Source organism: Sabethes cyaneus, chromosome 3 (assembly GCF_943734655.1).
Source record: "Sabethes cyaneus chromosome 3, idSabCyanKW18_F2, whole genome shotgun sequence".
NCBI lineage: Eukaryota > Metazoa > Arthropoda > Insecta > Diptera > Culicidae > Sabethes > Sabethes cyaneus.
The window spans coordinates 152319921-152336023 of NC_071355.1; the positions used below are offsets into that span (position 1 = coordinate 152319921).

The 16103-nt window shown below is 39.8% G+C and overlaps 1 protein-coding gene across 1 annotated transcript; it reads left to right on the forward strand.

The window, feature by feature from the left end:
* LOC128742625 (zinc finger protein 431-like) lies at positions 1–3714 on the forward strand. Its single transcript, XM_053839041.1, has 8 exons — positions 1–339; positions 409–701; positions 758–974; positions 1038–1149; positions 1228–1323; positions 1384–1727; positions 1800–2152; positions 2287–3714. Exons 1-8 carry the CDS (start codon positions 187–189, stop codon positions 3302–3304), a joined length of 2586 nt encoding a protein of 861 aa, XP_053695016.1. The 5' UTR covers positions 1–186; the 3' UTR covers positions 3305–3714.
* The last annotated feature ends 12389 nt before the right edge of the window (positions 3715–16103 follow it).

A 16103-nucleotide genomic window follows, 5' to 3' on the forward strand; every position in this document is an offset into this window, starting at 1 on the left:
TACTCGATATTATATGTAATAAACTGTTAGATTACTCACTTGTTACGAGAAGTTTTAGTTGATCAGCTAGTGGATTGTGTTCGCTTGTTCAAGTAATCGGAAGAAACAGTATTTTGGAGAAGTGATAGTTTGAATTCGAATCGTACAACCAAGTGACGCTGCTTTATCGGTGATAAAATATTGAAAATGAGTTCGGATGAAGATTATCAGCCAGAAGCGGCAACTAGGAAAAGAGGCCGGTTTTCGAAATCTAAGAATGAGGAACTACCCGATTTGAATGTTAAAGAGGTTAAAGAGGAGCCGGACGAAGATTTGGATGGTATTCATTATGCGTGCAGTGTAAGAAGATAGTGTTGTTTTTGTTTTAAATATTTATTAATAATAAATATGATTTTGTGTGTTTTGCAGGTTTGCGACCAGGTGTTCCTGCACAAGTCTAACTTTTTGCGACACAATCAACGACATGATCCACCGGGAGGTTTTATTTGTTCGATATGTTGCAAACAATTTACCAGTGACTGGGATCGGAGTAAGCATAAACGGGACGAGCACAGTGTATTTCGATGCCGTTTATGTAAAAGCGAGTTTCCGCTGGAAGGTGACTACAACAACCACATTCTAGAAGAACATGGTGGTGTCGACCGGGAATATGAAGTGTGTCCTACCTGTGGACAACAATTCCGATCCGCTTCACAGCTGAAGTACGTTTTGACATATCCTTTAATTATTGTTAAGATAACTTTGTTTTTCGACTTAGAGTACATATGGAATCTAATTGCGGCGCCGAAAAGAAACACGAGTGCGATGTTTGCCAATCACGTTATTTAACGCAGGCATCCTTGAACGCTCACATGATAAAACATTTTGGAGAAAAAAGTCATCTCTGCAACTACTGCGGGGCTAGTTTTCTTAACAAGGGTCAACTTAAGGTACACGAGAGGATGCATACAGGAGAAAAACCGTACAAGTGTAATGTATGTTTAACAATTCGTACTTTGATTCGAGTTCCTTTTATTCAAAGTTTCATTGTATCGCAGCAATGCAGCAAAGCCTTCGCGCATAGGGAAAGTCTTATAACTCATTCTACGACACACAGTGGTATTAAGCCATATTACTGCAGCCACTGTGAAAGTCGATTTTCCTGCATTGGTAAGTAAACTGAGGTAGCTTAGCTGCTACATAAATTTTACAAATAATATACCGTTGTCTTTAATTTTTGTTCTACAGGGAATTTGCTTAAGCATCGTAGAGCAAGGCCTGGCTCCTGCGGTTTACCACAATACTGTGTGACTAACAAAATTGTTGCTCGACCTAACATTAAAAGTATGTAAATATTCGTAAAGCTCCACTCGGAGAACATAACACATCAATGTGTATTTTTAGCTATGCCCAACCTTACGGACCGTCAGGTTAATAATCAAAAAGTAGTACAACGTTCTGGGCCACCGAGAGCCCGTAAATTTAAAACTGAAGAAGCAGAGGATAAAGTAATTTCACCTAAAAAACGTATCGTCAGAAAGGTACCAAAACCAAAAATTCCATTTGAGCAATTATCTGGTGATGAAAATGAATCGGAAGAAGATTCTAAGTCTAGTATGACAGTCACAAAACAGTCCCCAATAAAAACGGAGAAAAGATCAACAAAACAAAACTATGCCAAACTGGTGAATCTTAAAGTTGAAGTTGAACCTAGCAGTAGAGCTTCAGATGGCGATAATCCAAATATGGTAAGAATTATAATCACGTTAGACTAGTGTACCTGTGAGCTGTGATACAATGATTCTTAAATTTTTTTTCAGCATACCGAAACCATTGAAGTGACGGAGGTTAAAATTGAAGAAGATGATTTCATTATCGAAGAAGTCAATGAAGGTTCAATCGCGGAAGAGACTATTGTCCATGAAGAAGTTCTTTTGATTAGTGAAGCGAATTTAGCCGAATTTGATGGTGGAAAACCCTCGAATGAAACTTTTGAAAACAGTCCATTTTCGGCAAATGACAATGACGATTCTAGTGATAGTGGATCAAGCGTAAAAAAGCCGCCGGTAGTAGTGAGGAAGATATTTACAGAAAAACCGCCCGTAGTAACCGAAAGAAAACGACGCGGTAGACCCAAAATGATACTACCTCCGAAGAAATTACCAAAAGATGCGTAAGTATGCTTGCCAATTTTATTGTTGTAAATCTCTTCATTAATACTTTGCCTTGTTTAACAAAATCACCGTGCCATAATTTCCTGTTAAGCGTAATTGTAAAAATTACAATGAAATTTGTTTCCCATTCCAGAATTGTGATTGATTTGGAGCAGAAAAAGCGGGAGCTGGACGAGTTGCGAGTGGTATTCGATCAAAACGTTGAAAAAGTAGGCTTTGAAATCTATCAGTGCGCTCATTGCCCTTCGCAGTACTGCAGCGAATATCTAGCTGGTCGACATTTGGAACGAGACCATGGCTTTATGTTGAAACCTTTATTGGAAACGCTACAATATGGTCGTATTTGTGTGAAAGAACGAAAGTATCAATGCCGATACTGTGAGCGCTTGTATGCTAACGAGAAAGCGTTAGAAAAGCATATTCCTCTTCACGGTCCGGACGGATCTCTCAATATTAAGTGCCCTTGCTGTGTGACTTTCTACGCCAGTCGCGAACAGGCTCTGGAACATGCTTATGTCGCGCACCCTCATCGAATGGAGTGCCCGTTTTGTGATCGGAAGTTTAATGAACCGGAAGCTCAAGCAAGCCACGTCAAATCTGCCCACTATGGAACCAAAGAGCCAAAGAAATTTTCACACGTTTGTCAAAAATGCGGAAAGTTTTTCAATGCTAGGCTCGCAGCGCATGATCATGAACGCTCCGATTGCGGTCGGAGTCCCGTATACACGTGCGAGCTTTGTTTAAAAGGTTTTCACAGCATGAGCTCACTGAAGAATCATTATACAGTCCACACAAATGAATTGCCATACTCTTGCCAGTATTGCGGCAAAAACTTTCGTACTGGCGGCCAAGTTAAAATTCACGAACGAGTCCATACCGGAGAGAAGCCTTTTGTTTGCACATACTGTTCTAAAGGCTTCAGCCACCGTGAATCGTACCACACGCATCTTTCTTTACATACCGGGATTAAGCGGTATATGTGTTCTGGGTGTGCTATGAGGTTCACGTGTGTTTCCAACCTTCAGGCACATAAAAAGTCTCACAAAACAACGTGCGGTACGGTACCGAATGCTTCCAGAGTTGTCGCCGATGGGTACCACGAGTTACCGGAGGGATACATCCTGCCGTTTCCGAAAAATGACGTAGAATAAAAATATTTGAATAACAGGAAGCTTATTCTTTCCATGTTTTACCTTTAGTCTTGTTTTTGTTCGCATCAATTCGAGCTTTTGGGTGTCATAGCTTCGTTTAACTTCATTCACTTCATTACAATATGTGAATACTACTTCCTGACTCGTTTGAATTCTGGATATTTTGGTACAGTTTTACCGGACTTACTTTTAACACGAGAAGTACGGAAATTTGTGTTATTCGAACTGGATTCAATTGAAACTAATGCATTGATAGGAGTAATAACATAATTATCTACAAGTGATTTGCAGTTTAAATTTAATTCACAAAAGTTACAAATGCTATTTTTACTTACCTATACGTGCGTAAAAGATACATCAGCAGATTGGCTAGAATAGCTGTAATACATGGATATTACTGTTACGTTACAAAAACACAATTCTGATTAAAAACGTGTAATATAATTGTTTGGAAATATAAAATAAGCTTAACACTAAGTATGTATCCATCTAACTGAAACTTTTGTTTATAACCTGGAAGATGACTTAAAACAAATAGGTATTTGCTAGATCAAAATCTAATCTAGTTTACCTCAGGCGACGTTATGATTTATGAAGGGCAGCTCAGTAACAGAATTAAGCCGTTATTTGTTCACATTCTTGAATATGGCCCATTTTTTGAAGTCGAGTCTAGTAAATTGACTAGGCTAACTAATTGTTGAGTGGAGTGAAATGATTGCACTATACGGGTCCTCTTAATGTAAGTTGAATCGAGAGAAATGGTGACATTAATACAAGCAGAGTATTTTTTTCGTGTAATTTTTTGGTGTAGTTATCCAATTATACCACCGGCCACCGGTTTTGGATTGGATTGAATAACGCACTATCGACGCGAGATTGAGAGTTGTAGGTTCAAGTCACACCTGGATAGTCAATTATTATTTCTCATAATTTGCATATAATTTTTCCCAGCTCTTCCAATATTCGTTCTTCACAAAAACTTACTCTAAATTTACTCCCTCATATGAAGTGTCAGTCGCTCTTCAGCTGCGAACGGCACGAGACGCATATCTGCTCGTTCGTAGTGGCGAATATTGTACGGCAACGTTTTTGCGCTCGTACCGGTATTTTACCTCGCGAAATTTATTATTTTCCGCTTCGTCAAAAAGTGAGAAATACGGAACGTTTACATTTGGCTATCAGTAGCCAGAAAAAGGAATATTCATACGTATACATAGTATCCACAATTGGCTTCCCCAGTAGCAGTGTACTCAAGTAAGTACCTATTGTCTGCAAAGAAACCGAACGAAGCAGCAACAAAGGTCGCACGAGACACACAGCGAGGATCGCGCCACCCTGGACGCCAAAGTTTGATGAGGCGCCGCGGCACGCTGGAAACCAAATATTGGTGAAGTATTCAACGTAGAAGTACTATATATAATTTTTCTTTTTTTAAGTTTAGTCTTCTGATTTTATTTACCTATTTTTTTTGATTATTTTTTTTTATTGACCACTGCTTATTGACTCCCCCTTGCATACGAATTCACTTCTGTATTCTGCGGAGAGCTTATTGCTCCCGCTCAAAATGAAAGACTCGAATGTTGATTCTAACGGTGAGGAAATGGAAGAGGAGTTCCTAGGATTCCCAACTCCCGGCCCTTCACAACCTCCTGTACCTACTCCCCCACCATCGCAACCCCCTATAAACCAAAGGAAGAAAGCTTACCCAGATGGCTCAAAAGGACCGTTTGTTGTCTACTTCCGGCCCATAAGTAAACCATTGAACATTATTCAAATCGGCAAGGACCTGGCAAAACATTTTTCGGACGTAACCGACATTACGAAGGTGAGACCGAATAAATTGCGAGTTGTCGTGAGGAGCTTGAAGCAAGCAAACGAGATTGCTAGCTCTGAGTTCTTTACGAGAGAGTATCGCGTGTACATCCCTGCCAAGGATGTAGAAGTTGACGGTGTAGTCACCGAAGGGAATCTCACTGTCGAAGATCTTCTGCGTTGTGGAGTTGGCTGTTTTAAGAACCTTATAATGCCGAAGGTAAAGATACTGGACTGCAAGCAATTGCAGTCAGTATCAATCGAAGAAGGGAAGAAGAAATTCTCCCCATCGGATTCCTTTCGTGTGACTTTCGCTGGATCTGTTTTACCGAACTACATTCTCTTGGATAGGGTTCGTCTACCTGTACGCCTGTATGTACCGCGGGTCATGAACTGCCAGAACTGCAAGCAGCTAGGCCATACAGCCGCCTTCTGTTGCAATAAGGCACGCTGCATCAAATGTGGCGGAAATCATGAAGAGAGTACCTGCAGTGAAGAGACCGTAAAGTGTCTTTACTGTGGGGAATTTCTTCATGATCTTTTGGCATGTCCCACGTACAAACAACGCGGGGAAAAATTAAAGCGTTCTCTTAAAGAACGCTCAAAGCGATCTTTTGCAGAGATGCTAAAGAGAGCTACACCACCTGTACCAGAAAACATCTTTAACCTTTTGCCATCTGATGAGGGTACATCTGATGATCCCGTCGCAGGAACTTCTTGTACCTTGCAAGATAGATCTAGAAAGAGAAGAAAGAGTAACTCTCCTAGTCCTTCTCGCAAGGGACGCAAGATACTCCCAGGCGGGACAACATATAGCACAAAACCACAAAAAGGAAGCGGTTTACAAAATCCGAAGCAGGTACCTCCTGGTTTGCAAAATTTTAGGTCAAATCAGGAATACCCACCGCTTCCTAGAGCACCAAGAACCGCAAGTGCACCTCATTTTCAGCTAGAGAATAACTCAGGATTCTTGAAATTCTCGGATATCGTGGACTGGATACTAAAAACATTCAATATTTCGGATCCTCTTAGAAGTCTTTTGTTTACTTTTCTCCCTACAGTAAAAACATTTTTGCAACAACTTGCTACACAATGGCCCCTTCTTGCTGCTGTCATATCCTTCGATGGCTGATACGTCGAACGAAATAGGGAACTCATTAACTGTACTACAGTGGAATTGCAGAAGTATCATCCCCAAGTCTGACCTTTTTAAGCAATTAATTAACATATCTAATTGTGACGCGTTTGCGCTCTGTGAAACATTTCTTACTCCAGATAACGAGCTTTATTTTCGCGATTTTAATATAATTCGTCGGGATCGAGGATCACATGGCGGAGGAGTACTTCTAGGGATCAAAAAGTGCTATTCCTTCTTTCGAATTGACCTCCCCTCTTTCCCAAATATAGAAGTTGTCGCCATTCAAGCTACCGTAAATGGTAAAAACATTTCTATAGTATCGACTTATATTCCTCCGGCAGTACGGTTTGAACAGAGGCAACTTTATGATATAGCAGAGTTGCTCCCAGCACCATTTCTGATTTTAGGAGATTTTAATTCTCACTGCACACAATGGGGGTCGCTATACGACGACAACCGCTCCTCTTTAATTTGTAGTCTGATTGACGAATTTGATATGACAGTTTTAAATACCGGGGAAGCGACACGAATACCTAATCCCCCAGCCCGTGAAAGCGTGCTCGATTTGTCCCTCTGCTCGACGTCACTAGCGTTAGATTGCCAGTGGAAGGTAATTAACGATCCCCACGGTAGTGATCACTTGCCAATCGTTATTTCAATTGCTAATGGTTCAACCTCCTCGAATCCAATCAATGTTGCATATGACATCACGCGAAATATTGATTGGAAGAGTTACGCATCTACAATATCCGAGGCTGTTGAGTCTTATGAAGTACTTCCTCCGGAGGAAGAATATACGTTTATTACTAGCTTGATCCTCGACGCCGCGACTGAAGCACAGACGAAACCGATACCGGGTGCTAGAATTAACCGGCGGCCTCCCACTACCTGGTGGGACAAAGAGTGCTCCGACCTGTACGCGAAAAAGTCTACGGCGTATAAGGACTTTCGAAAACGTGGCTCGATAGAACTGCTTAGGAAGTACGAAATACTTGAGAGGCAGATGAAAAGCTTGATGAAAGCAAAAAAACGCGGTTATTGGCGCCGGTTCGTGAACGGATTATCTAGAGAAACAGCGATGTGTACTCTTTGGCAAACTGCTAGACGCATGCGGAATCGTAACGTTACAAACGAAAGCGCGGAATATTCGAATAGATGGATCCTTGATTTTGCCAAGAAAGTCTGTCCGGACTCTGTACCGGCACAGAGATCTTTTCGCGACGCGTCGATTACAAACGAACCGCCGTTTTCCATGTCAGAATTTTCAATTGCTCTCCTTTCGTGCAACAATAATGCTCCAGGGTTAGACGGAATTAAATTCAAATTGTTGAAAAATCTACCTAACCCTGCCAAAAGGCGTCTATTGAACCTGTTCAATAGCTTTCTTGAGCTAAATATTGTTCCGCATGACTGGAGACAAGTGAAAGTTATTGCCATTCGGAAACCAGGAAAACCAGCCTCCGACCACAATTCGTACAGGCCGATTGCAATGCTCTCCTGTATCCGGAAATTGATGGAGAAAATGATCTTATTTCGTTTAGACAAATGGGTTGAAACGAACGGCTTGCTTTCAAATACTCAATTTGGCTTTCGCAAAGGTAAAGGAACGAACGATTGCTTAGCGTTGCTTTCTACAGAAATACAACTCGCTTTTGCTCGTAAAGAGGAAATGGCATCCGTATTCTTGGATATCAAAGGAGCTTTTGATTCAGTTTCCGTGGAAGTCTTAACCGAGAAGCTTCACACACGAGGACTTTCACCGAACTTGAATAATTTTCTGCTCAATTTGTTGTCAGAAAAACGCATGCTTTTTAAACATGACGATCTGACAACCTCACGAATCAGCTACATGGGCCTCCCCCAGGGCTCTTGTTTAAGTCCTCTGTTGTATAATTTCTACGTTAACGACATTGACGAATGTCTTGCCAACCCATGCACGCTAAAACAACTTGCTGACGATAGCGTTGTTTCCGTTACGGGAAACAAAATCGATGATCTGCAAGGTCCTTTGCAAGATACTTTGGATAACTTGTCCAGCTGGGCTCTTAAGCTTGGTATCGATTTCTCCCCGGAGAAAACTGAGCTGGTCGTTTTCTCACGGAAGCACGATCCAGTACAACTGCAGCTTCTACTAACGGGCAGAACGATCTCGCAGGTTTTAGTCACAAAATATCTCGGGGTCTGGTTCGATTCTAAATGCACTTGGGCATGCCATATTAGGTATCTGAAACAAAAATGCCAACAGAGGATCAATTTTCTCCGTACAATAACCGGGACCTGGTGGGGCGCCCACCCAGGAGATCTTATAAGATTGTACCAAACAACGATACTGTCGGTTCTCGAATACGGTTGTTTCTGCTTCCGCTCCGCCGCGAACACGCACATTATTAAACTAGAGAGAATACAGTATTGCTGTTTGCGTATTGCCTTAGGATGTATGCAATCGACACATACGATGAGTCTCGAAGTGCTGGCTGGTGTTCTTCCCTTGAAACACCGCTTTTGGGAACTGTCCTATCGTCTGCTCATTCGATGTGAGGTTATGAACCCATTAGTGATTTGTAATTTCGAGAGGCTTGTCGAACTTCAATTTCAAAGTAGATTCATGACTTTATATTTCGATTACATGACTCAAGATATCAGCCCTTCTCCATACACTTCCTTTTGTGTCGCGTCGCAAGATACTTCTGATTCTGCTATATTCTTCGATATCACCATGAAAGAAGACATAATTGGTATCCCGGATCAAATTCGTGCACTTGAGATCCCTAAGATTTTCTTCAATAAATTCGTAAACGTTAGTTCCGATAAAATGTTTTTTACTGATGGATCTAAGCATAATGAGTCCACTGGCTTCGGTGTCTTCCATGAAAATGTTACTGCTTCATACAAACTCGATGCTCCTGCGTCTGTGTACGTGGCAGAATTGGCCGCAATTCACCACGCTCTAGGGATTATCGAAACCATGCCCATAGACCACTATTTTATCTTTACAGATAGTCTCAGTGCTATTGAGGCCCTTCGTTCAATGAAGCCTGCAAAGCACTCTCCGTATTTCTTGGGGAAAATACGAGAGCTTTCAAAAACGTTGTCAGGGAAAAAATACCAGGTTACCTTAGCGTGGGTCCCCTCTCACTGTTCCATTCCGGGCAATGAAAGGGCTGACTCATTAGCCAAGGTGGGCGCAACCGAGGGCGAAATTTGTTGTAGACCAATTGTCTATAATGAATTTTTTAGCATTTTGCGCCAGAGAGCGCTCGTCAGCTGGCAATCCTCATGGAATAAAGGAGAACTGGGACGGTGGCTACATTCCATTACTCCTAAGGTATCGACGAAAGCGTGGTTCAAGGGGTTGGATATGGGTCGAGACTTCATTCGTTTGATATCCAGGCTCATGTCCAATCACTATACGTTAAACTCGCATCTCTACCGAATAGGACTTGCAGAAAGCAACCACTGCGTTTGTGGCGATGGCTATCACGACATCGAGCATATTATATGGTCGTGTTCCGAATTTTGTGATGTCAGGTCCCAGCTAACAGATTGCCTTCGGGCCCGAGGAAGACAACCAAACGTGCCGGTGCGAGACATTCTGGCGAGCAGGGATCTTCAATACATGACTTTGGTTTATAACTTTCTAAAGAAAACTGATTTAAGAATTTAATACGCTTTTGTAATTCGCAGACCAACCGTCCCAACGATTCCCTCGTACCAATGCCACCCCGATGAAGACACATTAACTGTGGCCTATACCCACGAAGTACGCTACACAGCACCTTATCTATTGGACCCTGCCCATCGCAAATAAAAGAAAACAATAATAAGCTTCGAACCCTTGAACCTATCCCTCCTCGTCCTCCCAGCTTTGGAAGCAATTAAACCATACTAACCCCAGTAAATCGGGTGTAACGATCGTACCCTCTAACATAGTACATAAGCAGTGTTGATCATGTATAAAAATTAGACATTAAAAAAAAAAAAAGTTGGCTCCTTAAAGCTACCGCATACGAGCCTGAACAAATAAATGACATGATAAAAAAAAAAAAAAAATATATGAAGTGCAAAATAACTTGATCTGTATAAGTCAATATTAAAATGATAAAAGGTTTACAGTCTTCATAAAAAATATAGAATCTGTTGCAGAAAATTGTTTTTCTCATTCAATTAATTTCATGGCACACATAAATTAATACAATACAAGTTTCCAATAGCATCAGCTGTCTAGTTAGCTACGAGGTACGATGTTGGTCTAAGAAGCCAGTCATCATATGTTTGTATCATGGCTGGGCGGTGCTGCTAGAATCAAGTAGGATTACCTCCGTAAATGTCCTTGTACTCTAATAACCGGCTGCGAAATGCAAAAGAAAGGTCAAGTTTTAAAGAACGCTGAGCTTGCGCGAAAGTAGCGATTTTATGCATTTTATAATGTGGGAGTTTATCAAGACGGCTTTATTGAAGGATGGTCCACAACGGATCACATATTTACACTGCGGCAGATCCTCCAAAAAAGCAGTGAATACAGAATTCACATGCACCATTTGTTTGTTGATTTCAAAGCCGCATATGATACCATCGACCGAAAAGAGGTATGCTAAATTATGGACGAGAACGGTTCCCCAGAAAGCTTATCAAACTGATTCAATCTACGATGGATGGTACACAGTGCGGTGTTCGGATTTCGGGTAGGTTGTCAAGTTCATTCGAATTGCACATAGGGCTTTATCAAGGCGATGGTATCTTATGCCTGCTGTTTATTTTAAACTATGTTATAAACCGAACGCATATCAACACGCAGGCACGATCTCCAACAAATCTTGTCAATTCGTCTGCTTTACCGATGACATAGATATTATCGGCAGCACTCCCCCCCCCCCTTCGTACAAAGCGTACCCTGTACGGAACGCTCATTAGATCGTTTGTTCTCTACGGCATGAAACGTAGACAATGCTCGAGGGGACCTGCGAGGATAAACCATGAACTCACACAGCGATATGACGAACCCAGCATTCTTAAAGTGGCTAAAGCAGGACGGACGGATACAATGCACAGGGCATATTGTTGGAATGCCGAACAACTGTATACAACTGTAACTGTGGATAGGAACAAGACGAGCAGGGGCGCTTCGAGCAAGGTGGTTAGACCAGATGGAGCCAAATTTGGTGGAAATTTTGTTCATCAGGCTATTTGCTCGGACGGCAAGCTAACTAAGTAAGTAAGTATGTTAAAATGCTATGTGGCGGTCAAATCTATGCTGACTGCCATAAAAATTTTCATCTAATTTGAAAGACTCATCTTTACAAAACTGTGTTGTTTATTTATTTCCTGGCAAGTTTGGGATTTATGACGAGATAAATATGTCAAAGTTGGTTCCTCTCTATCGCTTGTTGGCATTCTTTGTCAAACCAATCATTTCGTGCACTCGAGGTTTTTACTCCTAGCACCGCGGTTGCCCAGATAACACAAAATCGTAATAGAAAGTTCACATTAAATCGTTTTCATGTTAATTTCACATTGGAATTGTATAATGATTAGAGTATGTCAAATCGAAGTGAACAATAAGTTGTTTTGCAGTCGTGCGTGCCTTCATATACAATTCATGACTGTGAATTATAAAGCAGTATAGACGATTGCAATATTTGATTATATCTTAATCATATATTCAGGAGTATTTAGTTGCGTGTTATAAAAACTACGCTAAATAGAATTACAAATAATTGTCAAAGTTTTCGCACGTATATCGCCTCCACTTTGGTACATATATGTTCTTATATGGCGTGAAATATAACTTTTTCGTTCAGATATGATTTCGTATATCTCAGTTGCAATCGAGATATACAAACCAAATGGTTTACTGGGTGCGGCCTCCATCAGTTTTCGAGGGTCGAAGCATCTAGCGTAGAGCGTAGAAAGGAAGGCAGAGCTTCATCCAGTACGCACGTGTAGTTTTCGGCAACTGGCGGGATGTTTACCTGCCCAATTTTTTACCGAGTCCAGCTGCTTTTTTATTGATTTCAGTACTTGTTGCCACTATCGTTTTGTTTATGCTAGGAGAACAAAATTACTACTAGTAGGCAATAATCTGTTATGAACAATTATGAAACGTAGAATCGCGGATCTATTTTTGCTGTTGAACTAGATCCGACAGTAATTCTATCACTTAAAATGATATGTATGGTGAATTATTATCAGTGAATTTTATAAGTATACTAGCTAACCCGACAAACTTCGTTTTGCCACAAATTAAACTGTGTTGTACATAAATCCTGAATCGCGGATGACCTTTATCACAATCTCGACTTTTGCAAGTTTCTAAGGAGTTCATGGGTGTTTTAATATACAAATTTTCCTCACAGTAAAATAGAACACAACCCCCCCCCCCCCTCCATTGCTTAGCCTGACAAAATAAAGCGGATAGCATTTAAATATTCGCCATCATTACAAACCATTTCGCCGAATACCATTTTGCGGAACACCAATTCTCGGTTGACCATGACGCGGAATATAGAGTTACGCAGAATACCATTTTGCGAAAAACCTTACGCGGGATGTACCATTTCACGGAAAACCTTTTCGTAGAAAGTACCGTTTCGCAGGGGTGACCCAACTGAAGGAAACTAATACAAGTCAGTAGATCTAGGAAAATAAATAAACCTAGATAGAGGTGATCTCTATGGGGCACAGTGGGACTATTCTGGAAAAAGGCGGTCAAAAGTCTTTTCTCGATATTCCTGACATTTTTGAGCTTAGGTGTCTTCGGAGAAGTTCCTTAAAAAAGTATTCTGCATCTATTGACATTTTCATGCAATTAGATATTAAGGGGATAACACATTTAGAAAAAATAACTTTTTATAGGAACTATATAGCATGTTCATGGATTCGGCAAAGTTGTAGATCTTTGAATCTCATTAAACTTTGCCGAAGATACTAAGTATTTGCATCATATGGTTTGCGAGATATAATTGACTTTCTGTCGTGACCCCCTTAAAATCAGTTTATTAAGGTTTTAAAAGATCCATGCGGTTGTTACCAGCAGCATACAAAAGTCGCAGAACGAAAGTAATTCTGCAACAGGTAATGAAACGGACGTGGACGAGGTCCTGTAAAATTATTAGTTTCTAAAACCAGCATATATGTATGTAATCCGTAATTGAAATAACTAAAATGCCCGAGCAGACCCGGCCGTGATTTTTGGCACACTTATACTATATTCTATGACGATTCAAGCGATGCTATCTTTAGCTGCCAGTAAGTGCCTATTTACGGAAAAATTTACTTGTAAAAACGGTAAAATTTATGCTTCAAATCAATTTTTAAAGCAAATAAAGCAACATGCGATATTTAAACCTTCTAGAAAGTTACATATTTTGAAAGCTTCAAAGGACATTTCAAACCCGTTAGAGTAAGTTTTGTGTACACAAAGTTTACTAAACTGATTTTAAGGCAGTCACGACAGAAAGTCAATTATACCTCGCAAACCATATGATGCAGATACGTAGTATCTTCGGCAAAGTTGAATGAAATTCAAAGACCTACAACTTTGCCGAAAACATGAACATGCTATCTGGTTCCTATGAAAAGTTAATTTTCTCAAATGTGCTATCCTCTTAATATCTAATTGTATGAAAATGTCAACAGATGCAGAATACTTTTCTAAGGAACTTCTCCGAAGACACCTAAGCTCAAAAACGTCAGGAAAAGCGGGAATAGACTTTTGACCGCCTTTTTCCAGAATGGTCCCACCAACGGAGGCCTATATGTCCGTCTCGCCTTGAATCATCTGAGGTTACTATTGATAGTTTCTGGTGGTCTTGTCATTGACTGATGTTTTATGAGAGTCCATTTTCCGAGATAATCGCGAAGCTCTTCAACAGAATAATAGAAACCGGGGCTTATCCTGACGTCTTTAAAATTGCAAAAGTCTCGCCTGTATTTAAATCTGGTGATACTTCTTATCCCTCTAACCATCGCCCTATTTCAACATTATCAGTTTTGAATAAAATCATGGAAAAACTGTTAACAAACCGGCTTGTAAACTTTTTCTGTGCTAATAATGTTCTGTACAAGTTTCAATATGGTTTCCGGGAAGGCTGTGGAACATCAACCGCCATTATAGAGCTTGTTGATAAGTTGATAGAAGAAATTGACGACAAAAAAATCGTAGGTGGCTTATTTATCGATCTTAAAAAAGCATTTGACACCATAAATCATGAAATTTTATTAAAAAAACTTGAGCGATATGGAGTTAGAGGAGTCGCTAATGACCTAATAAAAAACTGTCTAACAAACCGGAAACAATTTGTTGCTATTAACGGTGTTCATAGCACTTTACGATCGATTGACATTGGAGTTCCGCAAGGTAGTAACATAGGTCCTCTATTGTTTTTGGTCTTCATTAATGATATTGGAAACTTACAACTTCAAGGCATACCTAAACTGTTTGCGGACGATACGGCATTGTTTTACCCTCGCGCTAATGTTCAGTCCATAGTAAAAGACATAGAATCGGATTTATCAACTCTTATTGAATTTTTTAATGGTAATCAACTCTCGTTGAACCTATCGAAAACAAAATACATGCTTTTTCATTCGTCGCGACGTCGAAAACTCTGTCAACATCCTGATCCACTCGTCGGCAATTTGAGTATTCAAAAAGTTGTGTCTTTTAAGTATTTAGGACTGCATTTAGAGTCTTGTCTTTCCTGGGGCACACATATTAAGCATGTATCCAGCAAAGTTTCGTCGCTATGTGGGCTTATGAAAAGAGTACGCTGCTTCGTGCCGCATAAATCATTACTAAAATTTTATTATGCGTGTATCCACTCTATATTTCAGTATTTAGTTATTGTCTGGGGTCACGCTGCTAAATCAAAACTTAAAAAGATTCAAACCTTGCAAAACAGATGTATAAAAATAATTTTCAATTTACCGCATTTATTCTCGACGTATTCGCTTTATACAAACTTAAATCATAAAATTATACCCATCTTAGGATTGCGCGACTCTCAAACTATCATGTTTGTACATAATGCCTCACATGACCGAACTTTCCGTAGTAATATTATATTTACGACCAGGCGAAACTATCCCTATACTAGACATTCGAATGAGTTATTAAGAAGCAAAGCATCTTCCAACTTGGGTCTACAACGTATCACTAATTATGGTCCATCAAAGTACAATTTGCTTCCAAATGAAATAAAAACAATAAGAAGTAGTGTCCTTATGAAAAGCAAGCTAAAACAGTATATAATAAGGAAGGTAAATGAGTATATTATTTAACATGTCAACCATTTATACATGTAGGTTTTTTTCTGGCTTCTGCTAGTTTTTTTTCCCTGCATCTCGTTTATATAGTAGTTTAAGTAACTTATCTGTGCCACAAACGACTTCGCTATAAAGCTATATGCTTTTTTTTCTTTTTTTTTTGTTTTGTTTTACAGTTTTACGTGAATCCCTTCGAAGGAACTTAGTTCCATTGGGATCTCACTTTGTTTTTTTGTTTAGCTAAATACTCCGCGTTGTTATTTTCTTATATTTTATTTTTTTGTATGTGTCCACTACCAGGGGGTTCTCATTATGAGCTCTTTGGTGTGGGGGTCAGAGGAGGGTATTAAAAAAAATATAAAAAAAATATAAAAAAAAAATAAAAAAAAATATAAAAAAAAATATAAAAAAATATAAAAAAATATAAAAAAATATAGAAAAATATATAAAAAAAATATATATATATATAAAAAAAAATTTCTCGAGTTCGATTAGTTTTTGAGCTACGCAAAAATTTCTGTTGCATTTGAATGAGAGTCTTTATCTCCCTACCACAGGGGTGAGGGGTCTCAATTCACCATCGAA